Source organism: Penaeus monodon, chromosome 10 (assembly GCF_015228065.2).
Source record: "Penaeus monodon isolate SGIC_2016 chromosome 10, NSTDA_Pmon_1, whole genome shotgun sequence".
NCBI lineage: Eukaryota > Metazoa > Arthropoda > Malacostraca > Decapoda > Penaeidae > Penaeus > Penaeus monodon.
The window spans coordinates 22,563,964-22,573,963 of NC_051395.1; the positions used below are offsets into that span (position 1 = coordinate 22,563,964).

Consider the following 10,000-nt stretch of genomic DNA (forward strand, 5'->3'; position numbering starts at 1 on the left):
CATTTAGTAATCAAACGTGTTTTTGTATGCAAATTTCTCCATCTACCTTTGCTCTAACACAACCATGTGTGGCGTATGAAGAAATTACATTTTATATCTTTCACTTATTGATCTTTTTCATCACATCCTGTTTTTATATGCTCGTCAAAATTGCTAGCTGAGTCTATTGTCTTGCCAGCCTTTCCGCTTTTGACCCAGCCTGCCCTCTTCGCACCACAAAATTGACCTTAAAGCATCTCAGTCGTTCCTCACATCCTGGCCTACCCGTGGTTTATCACTCGTGAAAACGTTTATGTCTTTGCGGCAACATTACAGAGAAAGCGACTTCGCTGAAGCTCATCAGGTGTCGCCCGTCACTGTACTTTGATTCCTCTTGGTTACTTTCGCCAATTTTCCCCCGAGGAAAATAAAACTCTCCCCTTTCTCATACTTACCTGTCTGTCTGTCTGTCTGTCTGTTTGTCTCCTCTTTACTCCCGCTCACTTCTCTCTCTCTCTCTGTTTCTTTCTCTCTGCTACACACACACACACACACACACACACACACACACACACACACACACACACACACACACACACACACACACACACACACACATATATATATATTATCATAATCACCATTTTTTAGTCATTGATTACTGTTGTTGCTGTTGTTGTTCTTGTTGCTGCTGTTGTTGCTATTGTTAATTTTTCAAACATTGGATTAAACGTGTTTGAATTAGGATGTACCGTTTTTAAAGGAATGTTGTTTATTTACATTCGGTTTTATGATGGCTTGCCTATATTATCGGAGTTCGTTTTCGTATTTTTCTTTATCTGTCCTGCATATCATTACCTCCCTCTTTCTTGATCCTTTTATACACGTTGTACATGTCCCTCTCCCTTTTCGTTATCGGTCGGTCTCTTTCCCTATTGTATATGAGGTTTTAGTATTAAAACGTGTTTTCATCCAACTTCTTAACTATTGATTCCCTCTGCGCCGTAAAATATGTCATCGAGAAAATACAAAATAGGAAGAAGAAAAAAAAAAGGAAAGTGAAAGAAAGTTAAAGAGCAAAGGAAAAACAAAACAAGTTGAAGAAAGAAAAGTCAGAGAAAAGAGAAAAGTTAAAGATAAAGAAGAAAATAACAATATAGAATTGGATAATTCCTCAGTGCGTCTTGACACGGACGTTTGTGTTGACTTGCACCTTTGTTCTGTTTGCGCGATAATGGAAAAGAATAAAAAATGACCCGTGCTATGTTGCATTGCAAGGTCTCGCACCAACGCAAAATGATGAGTTCTGAACCGTTTTCTCCCTTCCTCCTCTTTTTTTCTCTTCCTTTTTTATTCGTGTCTCCCGAACCGTTCTGTTGTTTGCTCCTTATATTTTTTTTTCCGAACCGTCACTTGGAGAATTCGAATCTACCGAACCGGTTTTGTTTTATCTTATGTTATTTTATTTTCTACTGTGTCTTTTCTCATTTTTTCGCGTTTCTTTTGTCTCATTTTCAGTACTACTTTTCAAATCTTTATTCGAGGCTTCCGAATCCCACTTTTTTCCCATAACCTCTACTTTCTACTGTCCTTTTTAAATTCTACCATTTTCTTATTTTCTAATTTCCACTGTTTCCTCTCTCCCTCTCCCTCCCTCTCTCTCTGTCCCTCTCCCTCCCTCTCTGTCCCTCTCCCTCTCTCTGTCCCTCTCCCTTTCTCTCTCTATCTGTCCCTCTCCCTCCCTCTCTCTGTCCCTCTCTCTCTCTCTCTCTATCTGTCCCTCTCCCTCTCTCTCTCTCTCTGTCCCTCTCCCTCTCTCTCTGTCCCTCTCCCTCTCCCTCTCTCTCTCAAAGGGAGATGCCGGAGGATGATTGAGGAAGAAGGACGACGAGGAGGCTAAAGGAGAATGGAGAAAAAAGGAAAGGAGGAGGAGAAGTGTAGGCGGAATGAAAGGCGATCAAGAGGCAAGGAGGCAAGAGACTTAAACTACTTTGTCTTTATTTTCGAGGTGAAGGTGCATTATGCATACTGGTGATGACAGTTTGGTAATGATAATAATCTACGTATTGGTGGATTGGTATCGATAATTATTTGGAATACAACGGCGTTAGTCGGATATATTGCAATCAACATGAGCTTCACCAATTTCTGCAGTGCTTTTTCTCCTAGACAGTAAGAACACTATCTGTGACACAGTAAGCAAATTTGATTTTGAACAAACTATGCCGGTAAACAAGTCCTACATACTAAGCAAAGAGGCAAAGTTGAATGGCTTGCTCCACATAGTCAATACACAAACTAAATACGAAACACATGCCTGCCTTACTTCATCTGACCAATATGTCCACCAAGAGAGAATAATCATGTAATCCTTCTACACACATGCGCACGTCTACTCCACACGAATCTCTCCTGCGTATGAGCATTTGCAGCAGTGCTATTTCGTATAAATAACGACAAGAATAAAACTATACTCCGTCTAATCTCAGGAGAGAAAAAATAATAAATTGGTGTAAAGCAATTGAGACAATATATACGATTTTTTGACAAATCGAACGTAAGTAAACATGAGTATTTGATATCAGTTGATTAGAAAAAAGCAGAGGCGAATCGAAGTATCCAAGAGTCCGCAATAGGTCATTTTTCACGAGATGGGTATCACCGAATGAGTCGGGATTACGATTACATAACGATGTTCTCTCTCTCTCTCCCTCTCTCTCTCTCTCTCTCTCTCTCTCTCTCTCTCTCTCTCTCTCTCTCTCTCTCTCTCTCTCTCTCTCTCTCTCTCTCTCTCTGTGGTCAGAAGCCTTCAATGTCACGCCCTCTAGGTAGCAGGGGTAACGGAGGGTGGGAGGATGAGGGAAGGAGGAAGGGAGGGATTACTGTTTGGTCTTCATGATCTTTCGCTCACCCAAAGCCACCCCCTCCTCCTACAGGACTCCACCTCTTAACTCCTTAAAAGAATGAAGGATTTCTCTATCGGAGAGATTCGAAGCGGGAGCCCACCTGAGCACACCTGACACTCTCACCTGCGACGTTGAGTTGATTTGGGATAAAGAATGAAAGAATTTGGGATTCGGGTCGGAGTGGATTAATGATTGTGGTGATTGTTTTGCTGATTATGAATATGTCTGTCCCTTCCCCTCCCATTCTCATTCCTTTATCCGCTTCTTCTTTCCCTTCTCATTCTGTGACCCCCTCCCCGCCTCATTTCTCTACCTCCTGACGCCCTTCCCTCTCCATCTCATTTCCCCGCTCCCTGACGCTCTCCCTTGCCTTTCTCATTTCTCTACCACTACCGCTCCCCTCTCCCACTCCCCTTCCCCGCCGTTAGCGTGGAACGGCAACATTAGCGTGGCTTGCGGGACAGCAGCTATTTTTGGTAAGGTCAGTCTCTCCCCTCTTTCCCTCTCGTCTCTTGCTTCTCTTTCCTCCTCCCCTCGTCCTTCTATCTTCTTTCTTCTATCCCTTCCTTTTTTACTCCCATTCCCTCCACTTCCATCAGTTTCCCTCCCTTCCTTCTTTTCTCTTCCCCTATTCTTCCCTTTCTTCCTTTCTAATGTCTTCCCTTCTCCTCCCTATCTTCAGTATTTTCTTCTTTCCTGCCTGAACTTTTTCCCTTACCACGTCATCCTTTTCCTTCCTTCTTCCACCTAACTTACTCATTCCCTCTTCCTCCTCAACCCCCCTCCCTCCTCCTTCCATTTAACTAACCCATCACTATCTCTCTCTTCTTATATCTAACCTCCTCATGCCCTTCCCTCCTTCCCTTTCTTTTCTCCTCCACGCCCGCGCTCTCCTCGACACATCCTGGAGGAAAAGACACCGAAAAGACAGTGATACAGTACTTTGCTGAGCTGTAACCTGACATCGCCGGTGGCACGAGGGGACACGTTTCGAGATGCACCAAATAGTTTTGCAGAATAGATTACAATTAATGGTATTTTTATCATAGTTATTGTTAGCGTTACTTTGCTATTTCCTTCGCAATTTCATAAAAATTATCAATTTCATTATAATCATAAAATCTTTATCATTAATACGATGATAATGACATAATCACTTAGCGTTATCGTTGCATATATTTTATAGATATAGATATTCAAAGGCGCAAGAGATAAGGTAAGGTGTTGTAAATTACAGGAAAATGAGAAAAAACGATTATGGCTGAACACTCACGAAAAAGAATACAGAAAAACTAAACAAATGCCCAAAATTTTAATACGTAGAAATTGAACTACTGGTGACTTTAGCATCAACAAACGCCAATAAAAAATAAATAAAATGCTTTTTAAATAAATGCCACGTTTGAGTTAGCGCTGTTAGGATTCCATTCCATCAGGATCAAGATGCTCGCCTTAAAATCCACTTGCCAGAGACAATATTTTTCGTCGATAGAACAAACACGTAAAAAAAGGGTAAAAATTGGTAAAATCCATATAAAAACAAACTGCCAAATGAAACGGTAAGCTTTTTTCACATACTATTTTTTTCTCACTCTTTGTATATTCATTTGATTCAGTTTTGTGGTGGTGGTGAGGAAGAGGAGGAGGAGCAATAACTATAGTAAGAAGAAAAGGGAGAGAACCAAGAAGTAAAAGGAGGGGGAGTATCAAGAACTAGAGCAAGACGAAGAGGGAAAAAATAAGAAAGAAGAGGAGGGGGAGGGGGAGGGGGAGGATGAAGGGGGGGGAGGGGGAGGAGGAGGGGGAGGGGGAGGGGGAGGAGGAGGAGGAGGGGGAGGGGGAGGAGGAGGAGGAAGAAGGGGAGGAAGAAGAGGGGGAAGAAGAGGAAGAGGAGGAGGAGGAGGAGGAGGAGGAGGAGGAGGAGGAGGAGAAGAAGAAAAAGGAGGAGGAGAAAAAAGAAGACAGAGGAAGAGACGGTGGGGAATGAGAAAGAGGAAGAGAAAAAGAAGAAGAAGAAGAAGGAGAAAGTGGACGAGGAGGAGGAGGATGGGGAGGATCCCTTACTTTCATTCTAAGTCTGGTTCTAAATGTCGCTTTCATAAACAAGTAGCATCATTCGGAGTTCCTTTATTACACGTCCGATGGTTTACGGCAATAAAATATAATTTGTTGTGCAATCACGATGGCACCAAATTAAAAGTTACCCATGCTACGCCATCAAACACCATCGCCACACAAATTACACAAAGTACGAACTAATCAGTTTAATCTGGCCTAATGGTATAGATTCTAACCGTATGCCCAGGTACGTATACAGTACGCTCACAAAGAGCCCACTCATATACAGACTCAGGCTGAGGCGCGCGCGCACACACACACACACCCACCCACACACACACACACACACACACACACACACACACACACACACACACACACACACACACACACACACACACACACACACACACACACACATACACACACACACACACACACACACAGAAAATGAGAGAATCAGCATCTTACACATTTTGATATTAATCTCAAACACAGGACGCTTATCGTCCCGGCAAATTCCAGAAAAAAAAAATGTGAGAGACGGGGGAGGGGGCAAAGAAACGCTGAGCAAATACAAGGAAAAGAGAAACAAAGGAGACGGCGAGAGAGAGAGAGAGAGAGAGAGAGAGAGAGAGAGAGAGAGAGAGAGAGAGAGAGAGAGAGAGAGAGAGAGAGAGAGAGAGAGAGAGAGAGAAGAAAAAAAAAGGAAAGAAGATGAAAGGGAGAAATTGGAAAAAAGAGAGAATGGAAGAGAGCCGAAAACAAAATAAAAGAAGACAAGACACAAGGACAATAAAACAAGAAGAGAAAAAGGGAACAGCAAAGAGACGACCATAGGGGGAAAAATACAATTTCGAACCCTAATCACACTAGTTCGGGATTCGAATAGGTGAGAAACGAGATAAAAGAAAATGGAGAAAACAGGAAAAGAACGGTTCGGAAGACTCGAATAAAAAGGGGAAAGAGGAAACAGTGGAAATTAGAAAATAAGAAAATGGTAGAATTTAAAAAGGACAGTAGAAAGTAGAGGTTATGGGAAAAAAGTGTGATTCGGAAGCCTCGAATAAAAAATTGAAAAGTAGTACTGAAAATGAGACAAAAGAAACGCGAAAGAAAATGAGAAAGGAGACAGTAGAAAATAAAATAAAACAAAGACAACGGTTCGGTAGATTCGAATTCTTCAAGAAACGATTCGGAAAAAAAGATATATGGAGCAAAACAACAGAACGGTTCGAGAGACACGAATAAAAAAAGGAAGAGAAAAAAAGAGGAGGAAGGGAGAAAACGGTTCAGAACTCATCATTTTGCGTTGGTGCGAGACCTTGCAATGCAACATAGCACGGGTCATTTTTTATTCTTTTTCCATTATCGCGCAAACAAAACACAAACGTCCGTGTCAAGACGCACTGAGGAATTATCTAATCCTATATTGTTATTTTCTTCTTTATCTTTAACTTTTCTCTGACTTTTCTTTCTTCAACTTGTTTTGTTTTTCCTTTGCTCTTTAACTTTCTTTCTCTTTCCTTTTTTTTTCTTCTTCCTATTTTGTATTTTCTCGATGACATATTTTACGGCGCAGAGGGAATCAATAGTTAAGAAGTTGGATGAAAACACGTTTTAATACTAAAACCTCATATACAATAGGGAAAGAGACCGACCGATAACGAAAAGGGAGAGGGACATGTGCAACGTGTATAAAAGGATCAAGAAAGAGGGAGGTAATGATATGCAGGACAGATAAAGAAAAATACGAAAACGAACTCCGATAATATAGGCAAGCCATCATAAAACCGAATGTAAATAAACAACATTCCTTTAAAAACGGTAATCCTAATTCAAACACGTTTAATCCAATGTTTGAAAAATTAACAATAGCAACAACAACAGCAGCAGCAAGAACAACAACAGCAACAACAGTAATCAATGACTAAAAAATGGTGATTATGCTAATACCCACGAGTCGGCTCTGCGTCACGAACCCCCTTGCGAGGACGAGGACGAGGCGCTCTCCTGGAGGCTCTGGACCTGGCAGTGAGAGACCGCCACCCGAGTGAATTCGTGCTCTGACCTTAGACCGTGATGGATGATGTGACTGTGGCGGTGGTGACGATCACAATGATGTGATGAAGATTACAATGAGGTAATGATGGTGATGACGATGCTGATGCTGTGATGAGAATGAGGATGATATAATGACGATGAAGAGAATAATGCTGATGTGATGGTGACCACGATGAAGATGATATGATGATGGTAAGGGTGGGGAGGGGTAGGGTGGAATGGGGTGAGGGTAGGAATAGGGTGGTGTCGGTTTTAGTGGTGGGGGTGACTGATAATGATGGGATGGTGGTAAATCTGGTGGCAGTGGCGATGGTCATAATAACGATGATTATGATGACGATAGCAATGATGTCGTGTGGAGTGATGAGGTGGAGGAATGGGTGGGAAGATAAATAAATAGGAACATAATAAAGATACAAAAAGGACATGGTAAACTTTATTATCATCATTTTCATTGTCTTTATCATCATCATTGTCATCACGACAATGATGACGACACTACCAATAATATCAACAACATTTATAACAACAAAAATATGCTCAATAATAACAATAGTCCACGTACACGCAAGGCTCCTCGCTCCAGAAACCCAGAGTTCAGAGGCAAATCAAAAGATGCATTTGATCACCATGGCAACGCGCTTTTCGAAATAAAACGAGAAGAACCTTACTTCATCCGACGAAATTGTGACGTCAGTAGCAGGGCTATTAATATCCTCTGACATCAAGCGGTCCACCGGTATGAAGTGATAAAAAAAAAAAAAAAAAAAAAACTAGTACATCTGCCTGAAAAAAGGATCATTTCCCCGAGAGAAAAAGGCGACGAAAAATTAGGCTTTGTCAACAATGGAATGAAAGGGATGACGTCACGCGGGCTGATTCTCGGCCTGCTAGTCAGCAAGGGTAATACGCAGCCACGGCGCAGCATGTTCACTCGGTCAGAGTGCAGCACTGCGGTGGTAGGAATAATGGTGAATGCGATGATGATGATGATGATGATGATGATGATGATGATGATGATGATGATGATGATGATGATGATGATGATGATGATGATGATGATGATGATGATGATGATGATGATGATGATGATGATGATGATGATGATAATGATAATGATAATGATAATGATAATGATAATGATAATGATGACTATGATGATGATGATGATGATGATACAGACGATAACGAAGATAATCATACGACGACGACGACGACGGTGACGGTGGTGGTGTAGTGGTGGTGGTGGTGGTGGTGGTGTGGTGGTGGTGGTGGTGGTGGTGTCTGGTGGTGGTGGTGGTGGTGGTCTGGTGGTGGTGGTGGTGGTGGTCTGGTGGTGGTGGTGATAATAATGACAATATTGATAGAGATGATAACGATGATGCTTATGTTTATGATGATAATGTGATGACGCTGTTGGTGATGGCGAAGATGATGATGTGATGATGACGATGATGGTACAGACGATGACGAAGAAGATAATTCTACAACAACGACGATGATGATAATGATATGACGATGACGACAATAATGGTAACGATGAATATAATGACAATGATAATGATGACGATGGTAATGATGACAATGATGATAAAGACAATGAAAATTATAATGTCTACTATATAATCATATTAATGGCGATGGAATAAAAAATAACAATGATACGGATATAGATAATGATGCTAAAAATAACAATAATACAAACTATGGCAACTGTGATAAATGCGCTGATGAGGGAGAACTTAACCGTAATAATGGAAAGTTCTACGAGGATTGCTGAAGTTGGTAATAACATTTATGACTTAATAATTATAAGCAGCAGTAGTATAGAGTATACCTATCATTTTGTCTCAAGCATTGTTAGTGAAACTAGTGTTGTCTGGACTATCCTTAAGTTAGCCATGTTGTCTCGGGTGGACTTAAACCTGACTGTATGACGGTTTTCTTTTTCTGTTTATGTTGTTCAGCGCTTTCTTGATAAATTCCATTAAAGAGAGAAACCGAGTATGAGGACGCAATTGCATTTGCATAAAATTCTTTCGTTTATCTAAAAAAAAAATATGGTGTTTGAAGATAAGGGAGGGAGGAAGGGAGGGAGGAAGGGAGGGAGGGAGGGAGGGAGGGAGGGAGGGAGGGGGAGAGGGGAGAGGGGAGAGGGGAGAGAGAAGAGGGAAGATGGTAGAGAGGGAAGAGGGGAAGGAGGGAGGGAGGGAGAGGAAGAGAGAGAGAGAGAGAGAGAGAGAGAGAGAGAGAGAGAGAGAGAGAGAGAGAGAGAGAGAGAGAGAGAGAGAGAGAGAGAGAATTGCAACGTTTCCGAAAAGGGGAAAATATTAGTTCTACAAACAGTAGAATATATCTTTAAAATTATTAAAATAAGGGCTAAAGGTTTTTACAAGGATGATGATTCCCCTCAGACAATGAAAAGTTTTTGTTTGCGGTAACTGCTGTGTGGGCGCGTCTAAAAGGGGCGGGAGAACAGAATAGGGAAAAATCGTAATGAAAAGATGAAGAGGAAGAGGACAAGAGAGATGAGATGAAATATCAGGAGAGAGAATTGAAAAGAATGGAGCGAAAAGAGAAAAGGACAAGGGGAGAGAAGAAAGAACAAAGAAAAAAACAAAATCGATAACTACAACACACAACAAACGAGACAAAGCTTACCACGTGCTCCCCTCCTCCGCAATGTTGCAAAATTGAAGTGCGCATCTTCACCGCTTCCCTCTCCTCGTGCTCCTCCCACCACCACCCTCCTCCTCCCACCGACGTTCTCTCTCCCTCAAAGGACATCGTCATCAGTGACCTCCTTCCTTTGTGCTTCTTCGCTCTCATCTCCGATCATTTGTAAGTTCTTGTGCCTCGAGTGCAATGACGTTGCATGGCCACCTCCTAGGCCTTAAGTCTTATTTCCTACATATCTCTTACATTCCTTCATTTCTCTCTCTTCTTCTTCTTCTTCTTTCCTCTTCTCCTTGCTCGCTTTCTTCTCCTTGTTT

At 41.7% G+C, this 10,000-nt stretch overlaps 1 protein-coding gene across 1 annotated transcript in view; it reads right to left on the bottom strand.

Annotated features, from left to right (window-relative positions):
* Window positions 1–2,086: 2,086 nt before the first annotated feature.
* Window positions 2,087–10,000, bottom strand: part of LOC119577568 (phosphopantothenoylcysteine decarboxylase subunit VHS3-like) — a 17,683-nt gene continuing 9,769 nt past the window's right edge. The window contains exon 3 of the mRNA XM_037925152.1: window positions 2,087–2,164. Within this exon, the coding sequence (XP_037781080.1) occupies window positions 2,087–2,164 (78 nt within the window). The remainder of the gene's footprint in view (window positions 2,165–10,000) is intronic.